Genomic DNA, 22522 nt, shown 5'->3' with positions numbered 1-22522 from the left:
AATGCCCAAACTCATCTGTGATCAAACACTATGAAGTATCCTCCTAAGGATAAACTGATTACAAATAAGAAGTGAAAATTCAATTATGGAGATACTTTCAGTTTCAGCCCTGATATGCAAAAAGTTTGGAAGTTGTCACTGTATCTTGTCCTTACAAGATAATGCTGTACAAAATGAAAATCAATGACTTTTCTCAGACATGATTAATAAAACATGTAACTATGAAAGAATTTTAAAACTGTAATTATGTATGTGTATATATGTGTCTCTGAAAAATCTGTCAAAGAAAACTGAGGCTATCAGTATAAACTCATTTAACTTCTATCTCTTCTTACCTTTATTTCCTCACAAACTTACCAGTATCCATCCAGCACGAAGGATACAAATGAGTTTTATATACTGTGCAAGGTTTTTTTCTAATTCATATGTCCATGTTTCCCCAGTTCTCTAAATTATTATCTACATCTTCAGGATCTCCTTTATCAGTTTCTTCATTGCAACATATAAGATATAAGCCCTTCTCATTCTAAAAAATTCTTTTTTGCTAATTATTTTCTCTTTTCATCCAAACTCCTTCAGAGCAGCCTATTCCCACTGTCTTCACTAGCCCCGCCTGGCCCCCACAGGCAGCCCTACACCCTCAATTTATTGCAATCTGGTTTTCTTGTCCACCACTTCACTGAACTGCTCTAAGGTCACTGGGGACCTAACTGCCCAAATCCAATGGACACTTACATTCTCTGAAGGATGACACTGTCTTCTACTTTCTCCTTCTTGAAACCCTATCACCTCTCTCCTTCCCAGAATTCTTTCTCTGCTTATTACTTAAACGTTGTCAGTACTCACAATTCTCTGAAATCTCATCCATTTTCATGATTTTAATGACTGCTAAGTGCTGATGACATTCAAATTTTTATCTTTCCATGTCTTCACGTGCAGGTCCAGTTATCTACCAGTTTGTCTCCTGAATTCTACAGGTGCTTTAAAATTCTACATGTCCAGGACTAAAGTCTTTTCCCCAATTCAGTTCTTTATCCCCTATTTCCAAACTCAATGATACCACCACCCAACCTTAGTCACACAGATGGGGGTTCAGCCTCCGCCTCCTACTTCTTCCTTACTTCCCAAGATCAAGTCTTGCTTGTAATTTCCTAAATAAAATTAGAACTTATTTCCTCCCTTCACCTATACCTTATTTCAGACCCCTTTCTATTACCTGGTCTAGAAGTTACCAAATTGCTGTTTGGTGGAACCAGTTGTTAGACACTTCTATTAAAAAAGGACTCTAGAGTCAAATAGCTTTGAGGATGGCTGTGTACCATACGCCTGCTGTGACGATCCAGAATGAACATTAGCCTACAGCAGCCCCGAGAAGCTGTGCAGTAAAGAAACCTGATTACCTTTACTTAAGCCAGGTTCTCCCTTCTGCCGGCCGATAAACCTTTCAGTAGGGACAGGAGAGGAGGTGGCAGCGTGAAAGTCCCACTCGAAAATAAAAAACACTGCTCCTCAGAAGAGTGGGGCATAATTGTCTCCAGGCTTCTTCAGATTCCTCATCCATACTGACGTCAGTGGTCTAAAATGCCACCTGAGCTTGTCCTTTCCATTCTTAGCTATTTTCTGAGGAAACCAGCTCCACGCACATGGATGGCTAGGACCCGCTCTCCTCCTCCTCGCTGCCTCCTTTAGGGGCGCTTGCCACTGCCTGGTGACACTGCACCGACGCGCCAGAGCCTGCGCCTGTGCCTCCGTGACACACGCCTCGCACACTCACGGCTCTGGACTTCCGCTGTCCTCTCTGCCTCGAGTGCCCTTGCCCTCCACCGGCTGACTCACCAGTTTCTCACGAGTCCTTTAAGACTTAGCTTAGGGACTGCCTCTTTCCATGACTTTTCTTTGCCTCACAGCTCCCCCTCTTCTTCCACAAACACTGATGAAACGCCCTGAATATGTCCGTCACAGCAGCATGTCACGTGCAGGATGAGACATCTGCTGTGCGTCTTCCCCTCTCACTCCACTGCTACAGGGCCAACGCTACATCTTGCTCATTGTTTCGCTCCTCTAACACTCAATCCATGACTAACGAACTAACTAGTACTCTAGTAGTCCTCTTAGTAACAATCAGGCAGGACCTTTTAGAAGAAATCTGACACTCTAGCTTTTCTCTGATCTCACCTTTCAGTCTGATTGAACTAAAGACTTATCTGTGCATGTTTTACCAGGGAGACATAATTTAATCCAGAGATGTGTCATCACATACTCTTACATACTCTGCCGTTTAACAATTCTGCTCAGATGGGGAAAGGAGACAGGTGTGCTTTCTGACAGCCCCACTGTTTTGCACTTCTACTGCTCACTGCTCACTGGCTGCTCTCTCGGTGCCTTCCTTAAACCCTTCTTCTCTTAACAAGGAAACAGGATAACAAAGTAATTAAGAGCCTGGGTTCTGCCTATCTGTGAAACAGAAACATAACCAAGGACATAGAGAATAGACTGGTGGTTGCCAAGGGGGAGGGGGTGGGAGAGGTTTGGATTGGGAGTTTAGGATTAGCAGATGCAAACTGGTGTATATACAGGATGGATAAACAAAAAGGTCCTACATGGGACTTCCCTGGTGGTGCAGTGGGTAAGAATATGCCGGCCAATGCAGGGGACACGGGTTCGAGCCCTGGTCTGGGAAGATCCCACATGCCGCAGAGCAACTAAGCCTGTGCACCACAACTACTGAGCCTGTGCTCTAGAGCCTGCGAGTCACAACTACTGAAGCCCGTGTGCCACAACTACTGAAGTCCATGCACCTAGAGCCCGTGCTCCGCAACAAGAGAAGCCACCACAATGAGAAGCCCGCACACCGCAAAGAAGAGTAGCCCCCGCTCACCGCAACTAGAGAAAGCCCGCGTGTAGCAACGAAGACCCAATGCAGCCAAAAATAAAAAATTAAATAAATACATTTATTTAAAAAAAGTGGATGTATTTAAAGAAAACCAAAAAGGTCCTACTGTATAGCACAGGGAACTATATTCAATATCCTGTGATAAACCATAATGGAAAAGAATATGAAAAATAATGTATATAAATGTATAACTGAGTCACTTTCCTGTACAGCAGTAATTAACACAACACTGTAATTCTACTATACGTCAATAAAAAATAAAATTTAAAACAACTGCCATAAAAATAATCACATAAGGGGGACTTCCCTGGTGGTCCAGCGGTTAAGACTTCGCCTTCCAATGGAAGGGGTGAGGGTTCGATCCCTGGTCGGGGAGCTAAGATCCCACATGCCTTGCAGCCAAAAAACCAAAACATAAAACAGAAGCAATACTGTAACAAATTCAATAAAGACTTTAAAAATAGTCGACATCAAAAAAAATCTTTAAAACACAATCACATAAATCAGAAACAAATGAAACATAATAAAGTCCATACATTAAAAAAAAAGAGCATGGGTTCTGGTCACATCCCAGTTTACCACTTACTTATAGCTGTGTAATTCTGGGTAACTCACATAATGTCTCCTCAGACTCCTCATCTATAAAATGGGGATGGTAATAGTTCCCTACCTCATAGTGTTGCTGTAATCCGTAAACACAGTTAAGTGCCTTGGTAAATGTTTGATGCTCTCTGGTTATTGTGAATTAAAATATGTCAATGGCTTCTGGCCATATGATTCATCATAGTTTGACATTTAACCAAATGGTAAAACTATTCCATTTATTATTCCCATCTCTTTTTACCCCTTACCCTGTTGTGTTGTTTATGTTTTCTCCCACCACAGAGTGTTAGTTCCAGGAGAGTAAAGGCTTTATTTTGTTCACTGTTGAAAGCAGTAGCACCCAGAAAAGTACGGTACATATGAAGCCCTCAGTAAACACTAGCTGAATGAATGGTGCAAACTCTCACAAGGAAAAATACACCAAAACTTTCATTATAATAAAAAAGTATAGATAAATCTTTCTCTAATGGCTTCCAGTCAAGTATTTTAAAACACCATATGCTATAATAAAAACATAAGTAATTTATTAAAATTTGGAGGCAAAAACATAATTTTAAAAGATTTTTAAAAGATTTAGACCTATGTTAGGTGTGATGGAGTATGGATGCTTTCTTGAAATTCACAATCAGATCCACGAGTATCACTTTCAGAATGTTCTAGTAGATTGAGTTTACTTTTAGTTGTCTTTGATGAAACAGTCACTATTCTACTCTCTTTCTTAACAAAAATGTGTTTTTTCAAAGACTCACTTCTAATTGGTTCATTAAGCAAAGAATTATTTTGCCCAATTCCTTTGCTTTTCTGCTTTACAGGTGAGTCAGAGCAGGAATGCAGGTCCTTCCCAGGTTGTTTCTTAGCAGAGTATTTTTCGGTATATTCACCTGCTTTGCTCATTTTCTCTGAAGAAGACCTGCTATTTCTAGATAATTCCTCTTCTTTTCTTTGACTTCCAGTTCCAGAAATGACGTCTGCTGAAGGAGAACATGTTCTAGCAATGAAATCTTCAAAAGGCTCCTGCCGCTGCTATGTGACTGGGACCCCCAGGTTGTCTTTGGAAGTTTCTAAGGCCTCCTGAGTAGAGACTGGGACATGGAAGGAGTCGAGAGGCAAAGGAGTCCCAGCATCACCTGTAATTTTCTGAAACTGGAGGGAAAGACAAAAGACAAGACAAAAATTCAGTGATGAACAAAGCCAACCATTAAAAAGTAGAGTTCAAAACTTCAATGTTATTCTGTGATCTTATTATTAACACAGTAATTGATTATTCAGAAGATTTCAGAGCCAGTTTTTTTCTAATTCTATCTTGCCAAGTGATTTTCAACTTAACCTAGCTATATCCAAGGCTATGTCCGCTACATTTTCAGACTTTGGTGATTGGGGTAGTTATTACCCATTTCCTTTCCCTCACTAAAAATGAAACCCTACTCTGTAAGAAAATTAATTTCTTTTCTATCCTCCAGGCACATGTGAACAGTATATAGTTTGTGACCAGACTGTGTTCTCAAGCTGTCAGTTCCCAAGACCAGTCTGAGACTGGCTGAGGTGGGCGAAGGGGGCTCCAAGTAAGGCTAGAGGAAAAGCTGACAGGTTTCCCCTCCCATTCCCATGACCAGGTGAGTCATTATAATATCTTACATATTAGGTATGTCAAGATTACTTATTTTAAAAATTCTATCAGTACTTATTTAAAAATTCTATCAGATAACCAAAGTTATCGTTTTATTAATGATATTTCACAAAAGATCTCATTTCTAACTGGTTAAATTCTATCAGTACCTTCATTAGTGTTCCTTCATTGAAAGCTGACTGCATACAAATAGAAACCTAGATAAAATATGAATAGAATAGACATTTATACAATTTAAAATTTGGAATATTTTCTGTAATGTTTTCTTTCTTCATTAAGGAGAGTTTGCTTTAACTCATACATTTTCTAAAGAACTTCCAGTTTTCTTATGTACAGCAATACAGTATCATGAAATGGGCCCACATTTACTAATCTCAGATTTGGAGAGGACTCCACAGTCTTCTAGCTCCCGAGCATGTGAACTATTAGAGACTGACCGTTATTATTTTCTCTCTGACTTGGTCATTTCCTTTTTGCTAATCACTCTTAGAATCATTAAGTGCTGTCCTGTCCACTTACTTGGAGATTTTGCGTTTGTACTGGGACACTCTGCTTTGATTCTGATTTTTCTTCTTCAAGTGCCTTCTTTTCTTCTTTAGGTGGACTGCTAACAGTAGAATTCATATGGGGACGACCTAGTAAATGAAAATCTGACTGATCTATAGCAGCCATTGCGGCCAGCTGCCCAAGCCTGGACCAGAGGAGGAAAGGAGAAAAGACAAAGGTTATTATAATCACATAAGAGCAGTTTAGATTTCCCCAGACCTACAATCATGAAATACTTCTAAAATCTTAAAAGCCAACATCCTACTCCAGACTACAAGCCTCTCTCTCCCCCAAATTCTCAGCCCTTTCCAGATTCATCCTCTAGGAGACATCCCACTGTCTCACTAGCAGCTTCAATAAGTACCACGCACCTCGTCCACTGTCTGTCACACCTCCATTCCCACACTTCTTTACCACCTTTCTCCAGTTTCCAAGAATGTGTTTGTGCCTTCCTTCCCAACACCAATTCATTCACTGACAAAACACCACTCCATCAACTATCAATCTCTGCTTCCCTCTTTCAGCAAAATTGCTCCCAGTTGAGAACCACTGACCTATATCTTCCCTGAAGATTAATAATAATTTTTATGTCTAAGACAAAAATAACTTTAATTCAAACTTATCAAACAAGCAAAATAAATGAAAGATAGGAAAATTCTTATCCATTCCCGAGTATTTTCAATGAAAACTGCCTTCAATTTAGTCTTTACAAAAAACTATACCTACTAATTATTCTGTCTACAGGTTACTCTTTTATAATGGGCTCCCCACTCTACCAAAGCAGGCTCCCCTATTTGCATTTCTCAAAAAATTTAATTCCTCATTTTAAAACGTCAACTATATTACCTATAATTACACTAAATTTGGCTAAATATGGCCACGTAAGTGATGAAAATTGCTCCAGTTCCTCAGCAAACTACCATTATAGTTGCAAAGAGAAGAACGCCATGAAGCGAAATGAACTAACCCAGCATCTTTAAGGAGATCCAAGAAAGCATGGAACTTCTGAAAAGAATTCTCAGTGCTGCCCAAAACACCTTCATCATCCAGGATCATGCTTGTCAATGAGTGGGCATGAAGGCCTTCAGACAAAGAGAAATTTATATTTCTTAACTGGGCATTTTCATGTTCCAGCTATAAAAGAAGACTGAAAATGTCTGACATGATTTTTTCTCATTGTCATCAAAAGTAGTCTTGTCTACTTTCAAGGAACAAAACTAAAACACTCAAAATGTAATTAATCTGTAATTAACCTAACTCTCCACCAGTAAAGACAGAGACCATATCACACAATAACCAAAACCCCCAGGCACCCAACAAAGTTTCCTATATAACACTTAGGTGGTATATCAATAAACCAAAGTTATCGTTTTATTAATGATCTTTCACAAAAGATCACATTTCTAACTGGTTAAATTCATAATGGAGCCTCATTCCACATTAGAAAATTACCTGCTTTAAGTTTCCCTTAAATTAGAAAGTGAATTATAGAATCTGATTTGAACAAAACATATTACAACTCTGCTGAATGTTAAGAATTAACTTTAGTGAGCAAAATATCTAATGCTTAACGTTTAAAAGTCCTAAATCGTACCCAACCCAAATTATTAAATGTACGATCACCAACATTTTCTTTGGCTTCTTGAAAATATTCACTCCCGTGCACTCTTCCCCTTCCGCTCATCACCTATGCACTTAAAACCCCCTATAAGCTCAACTCTAGTATTTCTCAGAAAGGCTGTTATGTTCATGAGGCCCCTTTTGCCTTATATAAGCAGGTGCTCCACATTTATTGAATGAGTGTCCGCCAATCCAATGGATGCACTTTGAAAAATTCCTCCCTACGTTCAACCTATGATAAAGTATATTTAGATGGAACTTTTTAGATTATGCCCTGCTTTCATGCACATTACCTAATGTAATTCTTATAGTATATATTTTTATCTTGCATTACATTTGTACAAGTTTTCCAATATCTTAAATTTATTTAAATGATTCACTTTCCTAATTCATTGCCAGGAGAGTCTCATCATGTCTTTTATGCTACTGTATATACAGTATATGCACAAAAAGTGCTTTCTTGAATCAAAGAATCATGAACAGAAAATAAGCTAGTGTCATATGAAAGCGCGCGCACACACACACACACACACACAAAACGAGATTTTCACATTTTTAAAAACATGCTTTCTGGAATATAGATCATATGATCACTAAATACCAGTAAATGCAAAAGTCCATATGATACAACCAATTTGCAACATATTACAGTTTTAAAGTTTACAAACTGTGTATATGGCTTAAAATCAAATCAAAATAAAACGAAAACACTCTCAAAAGTATAAGAAATTGTTTGCCTCATTGACTCATTTATCAGCCTTAAGTCTTATTACTCTTTCCTCCTTTAACTGCTTTAGGCACTCCTCCAGTTTTTCCTAAACAGAGTAAATATTATAACTAATTCGTAGTATAATATCCAAAAGCCTTTCCAGCTATAGGACTCATCAGGATTTAGGGGCAGAGCCAGAAATGAACTCAGGTTTTAGTCTGCTACTGGTAATATCATACCATGCTAGTGAAATGAATTATCAAAATCTATCAAATTAGCATAGTAAAGATTTATTTAAATTCCACTTTTTCCAACATAAATTTGTGGCAGCCCACCATAAAAGGCATATGCGTATAACATAGCAAGTCAGAAATAAATAGTTAAGACCAAGAAAGAAAACTTCTATTTTTATTTGTGGGTCTCTTTATAGTAGGAAGTCCTATTAATGAACATGCTTAATATACCTGAATTGCATAATTGCAGATTCAAAAGCATTCTTTTAAAAAGTAATCACTTTTAAAGCAAGTTACAGTCAAGCACTGTTCCTGGAGTTCCCTGGGCATTAAATAATCTAATCATCAAAACCCTGAGGGGGCTTCCCTGGTGGTGCAGTGGTTAAGAATCTGCCTGCCAGTGCAGGGGACACGGGTTCGAGCCCTAGTCCGGGAAGATCCCACGTGCCGCGGAGCAACTAAGCCCGTGCGCCACGACTACTGAGCCTACGCTCTAGAGCCCCCGTGTCACAGCTACTGAAGCCTGCGCGCCTAGAGCCCGTGCTCCGCAACAAGAGAAACCACCGCAATGAGAAGCCCGCACACCACCACGAAGAGTAGCCCCCGCTCGACGCAACTAGAGAAAGCCCGTGAGCAGTATCAAACACCCAGCGCAGCCAAAAATAAATAAATAAAATTAATTTATTACAAAAAGAAACCCTACGAGGAAAGAACAATCACTAACTCCATGTTATTTTACAGATGAGGGAAACAGAGGCAGAGAAGTAAAGTAGAGCAGCACAGCCAAGGTGACACCACTAAGTAGCAGAGCCACACTGTGGACTCAGGAAGCTGGGTGCCGTTCCTGTTCATGGAGGTGGTAGTCTTCCCATTCACCAAGGCCAATCAAATAAAATGAACACTGATAAGCTCTCTTAGGAGTTTTAGGAACTAAGACACTTCGGTCCTTGAAGTGGGGACACTGCTTGCAATAGGCAGAATTCTAACAAAGCCCCTAAGACTCCTACTTACTGAAGTACACAAACTTTCCACTTATCCAATCAAACCCTAAATCTGGGTGCTGTAGTGAAGGGATTTTGCAGACGGAATTAAGATTCAAAATCAGTTGATTTTTTAAGATAGGGAGATTATTCTAGGTGGATGTGACCTACTCAGGCACCCCATGAAAAGGACTTGAACTCTTCCTGAATTGAAGTACAAAAGGGACAAGAGGGAGATTCTCCATTGCTGGCTCTGAAGAAGTCCAATGCTGTGGCAGGGAAGGCAAGCGAGAGGCCTCTAGGAGCTGAGACCGTCCCCCGACTGACAGCCAGCAAGGAAATGGGGACCTCTGTCCTGCAACTGCAGAATCTGAATTATGCCAACAAGCCGAAGAAGCTTGGAGGCATTCTTTCCCAGAGCCTCTGGATGCTAACACAGCCAGACTGACATCTTGATTTCAGCTCTGTGACCCACACAAACTATGGTGAACATCCAAAGTTTGGGGCTCAATGTTTACACTTAAATTTCACATGCTTTAACACTCTCAGGAGGGAACTCACATGTTCCAGTGTGTATCTGAGCAGGAAACCCAGTCACGCTGTGCCTGGACTTCTGACCTGCAGAACTGTGAGCTAGTCAAATAGGTATTGTTTTCAGTCAGTGAGAGTGTAGTAAAAGAATTAATATTCTACTCAACCTCCAGGTTCGTGGACAAAATAAATGATTGTCATTGTTTTGGGCCACTGTTTCGGGGTGGTTTCTTATGCAGCGATAAACAATCAGAATACCTATACTTATGAAAACAGTAAGGTATATTTATACATTTTAACCGCTTTGAACAATCACTTAAAGAATGAGGAACTCTATTATATGCCGTCATTGGGAGAGGAACTGGCATCACTTTCTGGAGAGTAGCTTTTGGTACCTAACAACAATCCTACATCAGGAGTTTACCCTAAGGAAATCAAAGATGTGGGCAAAGATTTATCTACCAACACGATGTCATAAGATTGTTTATAACCAAACCCTAGAAGAAAGCTAAGAGCCTCCAAATTGGGATTGGTTTCAATAAAAATAGCTCACCGTATGAAGGAATGCGCTGTGAAGCCACTAAGAAAAGAATGACAAGAGGTCTCAACCAGAGTTTATGAATGGGCTTCAGGAGTTCTACATTCAAAATATATCTGTGCGTTTCTCCTGGGAGATGATGCATAAGCTTAATCAAATTCTCTGATGTAGAAGAGTATTTAGTGACATGGCAAAATATTTTTGAAACTTTTTTAAGACAAAAGAGCAGATTAGGTGTGTGTACATGCAGAGGTGGCTTTTATTTCCTTCAATAAGTTGGTCACTGTTTTCAAAGATTTGCTCAATGAACATATATTTTTATATTTAGAACATGTTTAAAAAATTGAGAGTCTAAGAACTTCAAATTCTTTAATGTTTCATTACTAAAGCCAGTCAAGTTTTCAATGGGGAAAAACGGAAAAAAATTGCAAAATTCCTCTACTTTTAATATAATGGTTTAATCAATCTTCTAAAACTGATTTCAAAGAAATTCTAAACAAATAAGCAAACAAACAAAAAACCCTCACCACAGTCAGAGGAAAGTAGACTAAAATTCCTGACTGGTTCTAAATAGCACATCAAAGTGCAATTACATGAAATAGTTTCTCCCTCTAATGGAGGGAATTAGAACACAGTGTGAAATTTTTGTGAAAAAGTGTACCCTCCTCCTACAAAGTATTAATAATTCATGTCCCTTACGTGGAAATATGGAACCAAAAAAGTTAGAAAGTAAAATTGCTTGATATTCTATTATTTAAGTAAGACTAATGATAAGGCTTTGGAATAATTTTCCTTCCTGTCATCTGCTCTCCTTCCTCCCTTCTGTACACTGGCTAGGGTGATTTTTCTGGGACAAAGCTCCCATCGTATTGGATATCAAATTTTATGTTCAATTTTTCTCCATTTAACATTGAAATCAATCATTTCTCATATAATCAGGGGATTCATAACCTTGATTTTTTTTTGTGGGCTACAAAATATTGCACTGAGTGGGTTTACTGGTTAACCATTTTACACATTTAAATTCTTTCCAACTTTTCAATATTATAAGACAAAATAACCTTTTTTATGCATGAAGGCTTTTTTCCATATTGAGAATAACATTCTTACAATAAATCCATAAAAATGAGTTTGAGATCAAAGCAAATGAATATTTTTAAGGCTCTGAGGTACCTATCTCCAAACTTCTTTCCAAAAGATTTCTGAGATTTTATACTGCCATCACCGATGTATCATTTGGCATATAACCTCTACTATAACTGTTGGCTTACTTCCTCACCTAGAGTGCAAGTTATTTGAAGATAGGGGGTGTATTTTATTAAGTGTTTATCCCCAGCACCTGTGCCTAGCACAACGTAGACGGTCAATAAATAATTGCTTAATAAGGAAAATCCCTGCCAATACAAGATGTACGTGTGTGAAAGACAGACTGTGTGTTTTTCTCTAACTGGATAGATGAAAACTTGTCATCTTCTTTAATGTGCAATTTTTTGGCTTATAATTAGTAATTAAATTTCTCTTTTATATTATATTGTAAAAATTCAGATTCTCTGAGGCAAATGGGCCTGGCACTACCCATTAGCTATATAACCTTGGATAAGTTCTATAACTCTAGGCCTCAACTTCCTCATCTATAAAATGGAGATAAGCTCCCATATCACAGAGCTCTTGTGAGGATTACATGAGTTAAAACACATATAAAATTAGAAGAGTGCTTGGTACACAGCATATGTTCAATTAATGCTGAATGAATGAACATGTGAACGCAAGCAGTAGTGAAGGGCTTAAAATGAAATAGTCTCATCCCACTCCCACATCCAGCACTCAAGAAGCGACCGATTCTGTACGCAGGTTTTTAATTGTAAAATATGATATGTGTACTGAGAAGCGCACAGGACAAAACTGTCAATGTGACAAATAAAAAGAGAATACTTACATAACCACTACTCGAATCTGAAAGTATTGATACTTGTCAGCATCTCAAAAACCCCCCATATCGTTTTCTCATCACAAGCTCCTTCCCTCTTCCCGGTTAAACACCATCCTCATTTCTCGACAATCATTTCCTTTAACCTGCATGCATCCCTAACAAAAGAGTTTAGTTTTGTCAACATCGAACTTTATGTAGAGGATCATAGTATATGAAGTCTTTTCTATCTTATTTCTTTCACTCAACATTGGTTTAAAAGATTCATCCACATTGCAGCCTGTAGCTCTAGTTCATTCAATTTTATTGCTTGATAGTTTTCCCACTGTATGAATACACATAATTTATTTAATTTTTGACTCTTAATGGACATTTGGGTTGTTTTCAGTTTGTGCTAATGCAAATCACGGACAGGAATCCTGCTGTACCGGTTATTCTGGTGCATTTACACAAGGCAGGGGTGAGGGCTGCTGGGTCACAGGCTATATATATACCTTCAGTTGATGGAGAGTGCTAAATGCTTTCCAAAGTAGTTGTGTCGATTTATACTCCAGTATAAGCAGGGTAGAAGATTCCCATAGTACTCCAGGTCTACAATACCTGATACTACCAGACTTTATTTATGTATTTGTCAATCTGATTGGCATGTAGTTTCATTGGTTTTGACTCACTTTTCTCTTATTACTTAATGAAGTCGTACACTTTTCTGTGTTTACTGGCTGTTTGGATTTCCTTTTTTATGAGGTTTACGTCAACTATTGTTATTTTTTATTCTCATTTTTAAAATTATTATTTATTTATTTTTGGCTGTGTTGGGTCTTCGTTGCTGCGTGCAGGCTTTCTCTAGTTGTGGCGAGTGGGGGCTACTCTTCATTGCAGTGGCTTCTCTTGTGGAGCACAGGATCTAGGTGCGTGGGCTTCAGTAGCTGTGGCACGTGGGCTCAGTAGTTGTGGCTCACAGGCTCTAGAGTGCAGGCTCCGTAGTTGTGGTGCACGGGCTTCGTTGCTCCGTGGCATGTGGGATCTTCCTGGACCAGGGCTCGAACCCGTGTCCCCTGCCTTGGCAGGCAGATTCTTAACCACCAGGGAGGTCCAATTATTGTTATTTTGAATTCTTCTCCATTTCCAAGTAATACTCTTACATGACTATTTTCTGACTAAATTTGAGGCATTATCTGTTGACTTTCTGATTTACTAAGTAAGGGTTTAGTTCCTTTACACTCTTTCCTATGTCCACACTGCTCAGTAAAGTTATGTCATCATTAGTTATTCCACTGCTCATGATCTCTTTGACTTGTAGTGATATACTTAAAAACCTATATTGTTGGGCTTCCCTGGTGGCGCAGTGGTTGAGAGTCTGCCTGCCAATGCAGGGGACACGGGTTCGAGCCCTGGTCTGGGAAGATCCCACATGCCACGGAGCAACTGGGCCCGTGAGCCACAGCTACTGAGCCTGCGCGTCTGGAGCCTGTGCTCCGCAACAAGAGAGGCCGCGATAATGAGAGGCCCGCGCACCGCGATGAAGAGTGGCCCCCGCTTGCCGCAACTGGAGAAAGCCCTCGCACAGAAGCGAAGACCCGACACAGCCAAAAATAAAAAAACAAAAACAAAAACAAAAAAACCTACATTGTTGATCCACTATAAACTCTCTCAGCGTCACGCTTTGTAAAATGAGGACATTCATACCATCTTCCCTTTTTTTCTACCTCCTGTCTACCTTCCAAACCTAGCTTTTACGTTGTCAAAGTTGAAATTTATATTCTGTTCTATGTGCAGTTAAGTCTTCTGTCATTTGAGAGTCAGTAGGGAGTAAGGTTTAAGAGAACAGGCAGAGAGCCTAAACTCAAAGCCTCGATCCAACCCTAAATTCGGTACAGCCTGGGCAAGTTCCTTCCCTGTCTTAGCATCCTTTTCTCAAAAGTGGGAATGATATTAGCACCAACCTCATAAGGCTATTCAGAGGATTAAATGAGTTAATATATGCAAAAACACTTAGAGCCTAATGTATACTAAGTACATACTAGTACACAATACATTTCAGTACATACCAAGTTAATACTAATACATACTAAGTATAGTTTAGGTTAGTTATTTGTTATTACATGCAAGTTGACAATAAAAGCTGCAAACCAAGACAGTATTGCCATTATAACAATTAAATTAATATTGCCCACTGCAGATGTACTGTGTCTCTGTGTATAGACTACACCTCGTTCCATACTGTGTCAGTGTCACTGCCCTTGTGCAGGGTGACCACATACCCCAAGCCGCCGTGGGCTGTTCCAGTTTATACCTGTTGTCCTGATGTTACAGCATTAGAGCGCCTCCTTACACTATTGAAGTGTAAGGAGTTTGGACAAGTTCTGGTTTGGACAACAAATTAGATAGGTGGTCATTACCCCTGTGTGTCACTGAAAATGGGGACATCTATAGTGTCAAGTTTAAGTGGATTCTTCTCTTCCTCACCAATAGTAGGTTAAAAATCAACCATAGTTTAGTTTGCTTCATGTTTATGTCAGTATAGCCTTTTCTCTGGAGTTCAAGTTCCTTCTCCTCTTCCTCTCCCTCCTCCCTTCCAACAGTGCCTAATACCTAGTAAGTACAATATGCCTCAAGGTGTTTCTAAGCTCTCAATCACACAATCAATGGAAGCCTCTCCAATCTAGACTAGCTGCTCTCTGCACTGAATCCCCTATTACCTTCCTTCTTGGTTTATTGCCTCATTTTGCTGGATTATTTCTATAAATAGCTTAAGGTGTAGCACAGGAGGTAAATTTTTCAAATTTCTTTTTGTACAAAATATCTCATTCAGCCTCCACTTATGACTGATAGTTTGGCTGGATACAAAACCCTAGGGTGAAAATTATGTGCTGGAAAAATTTGGAGGTATCTTTCTCATGCCTTCCAGCATCCATGGTGCTGATGACAAGTATGATAAAGTCAGATTTTAACTTTTTTTTTTTAGGTGACCAGTATTTTTCTCTCTGGAATGGATGTATCCTCTCAGTATTTTATTCTATTTTAATTTATTTTTTCAGTATTTTAAAGTTTCACAATGAAGGGTGCCTCGGTATGAGTCTATTCTTGTTCATCTTGCTCAAAACTTGAGTAACTATTTTCAATCTGAGGCCTGATGTCTACTTTCAGCTGTGGGGAATTTTGTTGCCCTTTGACAGCTTCCCTCCATTTTTTGTCTGGGTCTGGAGTTTCTAATGGTAACATGTTGGATCTCCCAGATGCAGCCTCTCTAACATATTGCTATCACATTTTCCATTGTGTCGTTCTTTTTTATATACTGAGAAATTTTTAAAATTCCTACTGAATATATTTCAGCAACCATATTTTCATATCCAAGACACCTCTCTTGCTTTCTGACCATTCTCTTTTTAATTAACACCCTAGTCTTATTTTATAGTTGCTAGCTCTTTTTTTTTTTTTTTTTTTTAAAGGATTTTTCTTATTTATTTATTTATTTATTTATTTATTTATTTTTGGCTGTGTTGGGTCTTCGGTTCGTGCGAGGGCTTTCTCCAGTTGCGGCAAGCGGGGGCCACTCTTCATCGCGGTGCGGGGACCGCTCTTCATCGCGGTGCGCGGGCCTTTCTCTATCGCGGCCCCTCCCGTCGCGGGGCACAGGCTCCAGACGCGCAGGCTCAGCAATTGTGGCTCACGGGCCCAGCTGCTCCGTGGCATGTGGGATCTTCCCAGACCAGGGCTCGAACCCGTGTCCCCTGCATTAGCAGGCAGATTCTCAACCACTGCGCCACCAGGGAAGCCCGCTAGCTCTTTTTAAACCTCTCTCAGGATACTAATTAGGGTTTTTTCTTAAATTATTTTGTTCCCTAAATTGTCCCCAGTCCTACCAGGATATGTTTTCACTCTTTTCCCCCCTCTCTCATGTTGTAAGCTTTACTCAACTATCAGGCAAATGACAGTTATTTTCTATTTAAGAATGAGCGCAGAGAGCTCCCTGAAGTCAACGATTGATTGGCTTCTTATGCAGGAAGAAGTGGGGAGTGACTGTAATAGGATCCCCCCCAAACACTCTTTTCTAGGGTATAAAAACTCACACTAGCTGCCCTAGTTCTCCCCAGTTTCACTGTTTTCAAAATTAAAATCATCTCACTTCAGGAGCGTGAGGGCGGGGCTGGGAGTCCACTCCTCCAAACACAACCCTTCAATGAGCTCCCCTATTTCAGTCACACTTTTAACTAACTCCACCCTCTCTCCTACATGCGCATCAAAGCATGAAGCTACTTCTGCAGGTGGGGTCAGAATCCTCCTCAGTTGCAGGTGGTACCTGTGCATATTCTAGGTGATGCTTTTCCTCTGTTCTACTGCTTCAGTTTCACACTCTTCCATGTGTCTTCCGTCTTTCAAAACTATGTTGAAATCTCTTGACTGTTGTTGGCTTATGTACTTAAACACTTTGATACCATCCTTGTAGTGTCTTGTCAAAACGGAGAAGAGCTGCAAGGGTTCTCAGTGCATTCTGAATCTGCTATTCTGTGGTCCCAGTGTTTAAAGTTCTTGGTCTTCCCCAGTCTATCACTGCTTTTAGAAATACAATCTCCTGTTCTACTCATGAAGGAAATGAATACAACACATCTAAAATAACAAGGAATGCGGGTTAGATGCTCTAGGGTCTTGTCGTACTCTGCAATTTACTAAGAAATCACTTATGTGCTACAAATTGTAGGTGCTCATTTATAAAACGAAAGGGGGTAACTCTACATGAACTATAGATTTCTCCCACTGTAACATTTCATAATTTTCTAAGTTTTCTTAAAATTTCTCTATATTATCATTAATTTTAATTAAAAAAATAAAAATCTAACTTTCTCTTTTGAAAATCAAAGAGTAATTACCATAGTCCTACAATAATGGGATAATTAGTTCTGAAACCTGTCAAGTTTCATGTTTCATACGAAAAGAGAATCATATTAAATAATTTTTAAAAATTAAACATGGACTTTGTAGCACAAAGACAAGGTTCCCCCAAATGGTGTTCCCTTATTTACTAGAAATGTTCAGCTCTGCATTAAAGTTGAAATAAAACAAATATATTATTTTTGAGGTGCAAAAGTTTCTTATGAAAATCAGTTTTTCTTTTCTGTCCATACAAACAAAAGTATGGAATCACATTAGATGTCAGGTTTATTAGGGAATATAATGTAGCTTCTTGAGGTTTTTTATTTTAGGAAAGGAGAATATTAACATCAAAACATTTCAACTTTACTTTTATTTAAAATGAGGCCATATTTTCCTCTTATAAAAAGAGAGTTCAACTAGAACTGTCAATTTTCTCATTTGTAAAACAAGAGCACTGAATCAGCTGACTATATTGATTCAGAACTCAATTTCTTTATCTTATGATCACTAAGGTTCTCCCTAAATCGAATATCCTAAGGTTCTAAGGAAAGGAAACTATATTACTAACGACATGTTTTGATTTTTATTTCTTAGAGTTCAAATGTCCACCATTCACCTTGGTCTAAGCTTAAGGAACCATTCAAGGGGATACAATGCAGATGGGAGGAGAAAACAGAACCCTCACTCAAGCTGTGCAGTGTTGCAATCAGGCTTCCATTTGAAAAATAATCTTCTCTATAGCTTTAAAGTGATAACTTTGTACCTGCAATGCTTCTTGTTTCAAACTGATTTTCTCTGGCTCTTCCTGAACACTTTCTGAGGAATCTTCGACCTCTTCGATTTCTGAGGAGGAAGGACTCTCTACTGTCACAGTCACAGGAAATTCTGATGGACCTGAGTGTCACAAGAAGAAGATAGGAAACCACAGAGTTGTTAAACTGAAGTGCAAAGAAAGAAGACAAGATTGTATAAAAGATAACACAAGCCAGATACCAAATATCCAAATATTAGAGGACATTTAACAAAAGTGATCTGACGTATCATTATTTATAAATGTCTCTCACTGCTCCTTAGTCTAAAACAGGCAATGACTAAGTAAAAGTACAGTAACTTATTTTTGCTATGTTACTGTACAGACCTCTGTTGTACATGGTTAGGATTAGTAATGGGAATTGTCCATATTTTATTAAGTTTCTTTCACAGAAGCCAAGTGAAGAGCCAAGATAAACATTTTTTCTCAGATCAACTTTATACTGCAAGTGAAAAATTTATTCTTTACCATCAGACGAAAACAGTCTGGAAGAAAATGTAGTTTTTCGGAGGAAAATACATCAGTAAAGGGACTGATGAATAATCAGAAAGTCAACATATCTAAGCTGTGAATAACAGACGTTAGAATTTTAAAAAATAAATCACATACACATACACAACTAAAACTGACCCATCAAAAATTTCATCTTCTCATCACCCTTAAGCCAAAACTAGGGTAGCAGTAATACAATTCTCCTGTCAAGCTTCACTGCCACTGCAATGTTGTTCCATAGGACATTTCCAAACATTTAAAAACTGACCTGGCCACAACCCCATAAAAGTCTACAGATCATACAGAAGTGTGCTGGGATTATATAACTACGCAGAAGACAAGTCACTAGGACATCATTTTCACAACAAGCAGCAAACCTGCAGCATAGGAAACTCCCAACAGGAGAACGAGGCGCACACCCCTCCCTCTGGGCATGCAAGGGCAGGACTGACACCCAAGGTGCTCTTCTCTCAATCTCAGCAGTGGTGCCTTTCACAGAGCAACTATGCAGTCTCCCAAGACCACTGCGAAGGAGAATCTGATACTGACAGTACTAGCTTGCCATGAGGCCATAAGAAAGGGAATGTGTGTGGCCTTGGTGAGAGAGCAGAGGTTTGGGAGATGTTGCTTTATATTGGCTTTCAGATCAGGAATTTGTACATACAGCCTGCAAACAACATTTCTTGAAAACATATGAACATTCTTGAGTATGACAGCTCCATGTGAGGGGTCAGAAATGGCAGTCAAGTTCGTTTCACTGGGTAACAGCTGATTTGCAGACTGGAGAACAGGCTTCCTTGTTCACAAACATAACCACAAGGCTGCCAGCTGTGTGCGAAATCCACACAATTACACGGTTGCATTGGGAGAGCGACCAGACAAGTTTTACATGGATTTATTTCAGAGAGGGAAATGCTTCTTGTAAGGCTCTGTCAGTTTAAAAAGCAAAAAGAATGACCACCCACCTTTCCCAATTCAACCCCTACATATCATAAATATGATAGCTACATACCTGCACCTGATTACATACATCACGAGCTTTGATGAATGGAAAGCCCTTAAAAAGATATCAATAAAACGAAGTTAGATCTTGATGTAAATACATCACCAGTTAAATCCAGTTAATACAACTATTTAGTATTATGTACAGTATCCATACAGAATTGTGTATAAAAATAAATAAGCTCAAAAGAAGGACCTGGAGGGCTCTGCTATGGAGAAAACTGAACAGAATTCAGCCGACTGGCTTGGTGATAACTCTCTGAACTGCTTAGAGGCCCCTTCAGCTCCTATGTTCAGGATGGTTGCGATTTCAGTCTCACTTCTTTAAATGGTGATATTAATCGTTCTCTAATTTACCACTCTGTATGATGAGGATGGACCTGAGATTAAGTATCTCACCAAGAAGATAGGAAACCACAGAGTTGTTAAACTCAAGTGCAAAGACTGGGGATTCAACACTATAGTTTATGCAACAGCAATTCACATTACCATTTGCAAAAAATTAGTTGGTTGTCCAATAGGGATTATAAACATCCATTTAACATGAGCTACTGAACAGATACTTTACACAGTAACTCCTTCAAGTACTATTTAAAATCAATTCTCTTTGTTTTCTTAAGCAATTGTTAACCCCCAATTTCATGAATACTACCAAGTAAGTCACTTGAAAATCATCTAGAGCAATCTATTTCACTTAGCAAGCCTAAAGCTATAATTCAACAATTTTATTTACTGTTCTATGACAAAAATTACTATGAACAGCTATCCCCTGGATAAGTAATCAGCTAAAGCTAGTTTGACTCACTAAATCTGATTTACTGAGTTAATAAGCCAGTTGATTTAGAATAGGTCTAATGCAGATTTCTCATCCATTCTGCATTAAACTACTTCCCATGCCTAAAATGTATTTTTTTCCCATTCGTACATATCCAAATTCCTACTTCTGTGCTGCAGGGCTTGGCTCAACTACACCTGCCTTTAGTGAAACTTTTCTTACCTGCACAATTGGAGATAATTTTAGTCTCCTCATGACTCCCACGGGGTTACCTCTGTTGTGACACTTGAGAAACAACTTGAAACTCCCAGTTACTTTTTGTTTTACTTCCTTAGAGGGCTCATTAGGCAGAAGCCATGTGTGAGTTATCTTTTTTCCTCTATAGAAAGCACCAGAGACCGCCCACGTAATGGAAGTTCCAAAATAAAGAATTCTGAACGACTGAAAAAGACAGGGAATGCAAACACATTACCTGTTGCTTTTTGCACGTTCTGCAGTACGCCACGGGAGGAAACCAGACACACCAGGTGGTAGAGGTTCAGGACCATAACATTCTTTACCAGCAGAGTGTTTCCTTCCATTACTTACAGGTTTCTTTGTGGCCAATCCTATGTTTGACAAAGCACGAAAGAAGGAATCAAGATGCACCAAAGGTCTACAGAGCAACTCTCAAAAGTGTACAGTTTGAAAGGAATCAAACAGGCACTGGACAATGATGCCAAGGCCATTAAAAAAAGTATCGTTTTGTAAAAAGGTTTTACATAAGCCAGCATTTTTTAAAAATATAAGTTCCCTACACTAACAAGTTATTTTAACTAAAACAAAAGTATTGAGATGTGCAGAAATGGAAAAATAAATTTTTTAAAAATCCCAAAGTATGATCCATTTTATGTATCATGCAGAAACACTCAAGTTTATTGAATCTTAGAACACCTTTGGCATTTCTGAATCTCAAGGATAGCGAAACACAGGTACACCCATGACTTCTGCCAAACAGAATCTTCAGAATTGGACCAAAATTTCAATTTAAGATGAATTTTTCTATGTAAAAACAGTAAAAGTTATAAGACTGCAAGTTGCTGGGTGGTAGGTGAGTCAATGTTACTCTCCTATAAGCCTGTCAGCCTTCACTGCTCCTTTGATTTCATATAGAAAACACACAAAAAAACAAATGAAACCCACTGGATAAAAGGGTGAAATGTGGAGACTTATCCTATATTTCAGTAGTAAAGAGGCAAGTATCTTTATATGAAATATTTGGTTGCAAAAACTAGACCTACGTGTTAATATTTTATTTAGAACAAGCCATATATTAAAATTCACATTTAAATATTTAATTTGAATTTACTGAAAACAAACATCATAGGTTAAAATGGTTATTTTTATCCTTCAAATCTACTATTTCATGTTATTTTATTTATTTATTTTAATAGATCTTTATTGGAGTATAATTGCTTCACAATTCTGTGTTAGTTTCTGTTGCACAACAAAGCAAATCAGCCATATGCATACACATTTCCCCATATCCCCTCCCTCTTGAGCCTCCCTCCCACCCTCCCTATCCCACCCCTCTAGGTCATCGCAAAGCACCGAGCTGATCTCCCTGTGCTATGCTGCTACTTTCTACATTTTAGCGGCATTAGGATGGAGTGTAAAATAGAGTGTATGTGGTAATATAGGATAAATATTTCATAGAGTGTAGCTTACTGATAATCACCACATGATTCTGTGTGATTTAACATGCCTCTTAAAAATATATAGGAGCTCAGTTCTTTTGTGCTATTTTATTTTGTTTTTTTAACTTAACTACCCTCCAAAAAAAATGTGTGTATGCATGTGGTTTGTATGTGTATACCCTTCCTTTACTTTCAGAAACTAATGCAAATACATTTGTATTAAAAATTTTTTTAATGACACTTTTCGTGTTAGGAGATAAAAAAAAAAATTTCTAATAAAAGTTCCCATCTTTTTTAGGCATAAATAATTACAATATAAACGTGACACAATTCACACCATTATCTTACCCCTATAATCACCTGGATCTAAGTATATACCCAGCTATTGATTTGGCTTACCTCTATGTCTCCAAATAACTGAGGCCAATACAAAAAATAGGCCAAGAAATAAAATTACTCTTAAAATAGCTCTATGAGCTTGTATACTTCAGTTACATTTCCACTTTGTTTAATCATGCTAAATAAAAAAAAAAATTTAATTGTATTCTCATTCCATGATGCCGTATTATATACCACCAGGTACTAATATTACAGAATTCCTAATATGTTTTACATATACATGTTTTATTTATATATATTTCCATTTCTAATATTATAGCAAAAGGCAACTTAGCTATTTTAAGAATG

General features: G+C 38.5%; 1 protein-coding gene across 1 annotated transcript; it reads right to left on the bottom strand.

Moving 5' to 3' along the window:
* Window positions 1–4075: 4075 nt before the first annotated feature.
* LOC130707198 (centrosomal protein of 78 kDa-like) lies at window positions 4076–20648 on the bottom strand. Its single transcript, XM_057540415.1, is given in 6 exon segments — window positions 4076–4639; window positions 5643–5814; window positions 6637–6751; window positions 17843–17973; window positions 19395–19439; window positions 20632–20648. Coding segments are annotated over 5 exon segments (1002 nt in total). The 5' UTR covers window positions 19415–19439; window positions 20632–20648.
* Between the last annotated feature and the right edge of the window lie 1874 nt (window positions 20649–22522).

The sequence above is a fragment of the Balaenoptera acutorostrata genome, chromosome 2 (genome assembly GCF_949987535.1).
Source record: "Balaenoptera acutorostrata chromosome 2, mBalAcu1.1, whole genome shotgun sequence".
Taxonomy (NCBI): Eukaryota; Metazoa; Chordata; class Mammalia; order Artiodactyla; family Balaenopteridae; genus Balaenoptera; species Balaenoptera acutorostrata.
The sequence above is the reverse complement of the archived record's forward strand: the minus strand, read 5'-3'. Positions and strand labels throughout refer to the sequence as shown.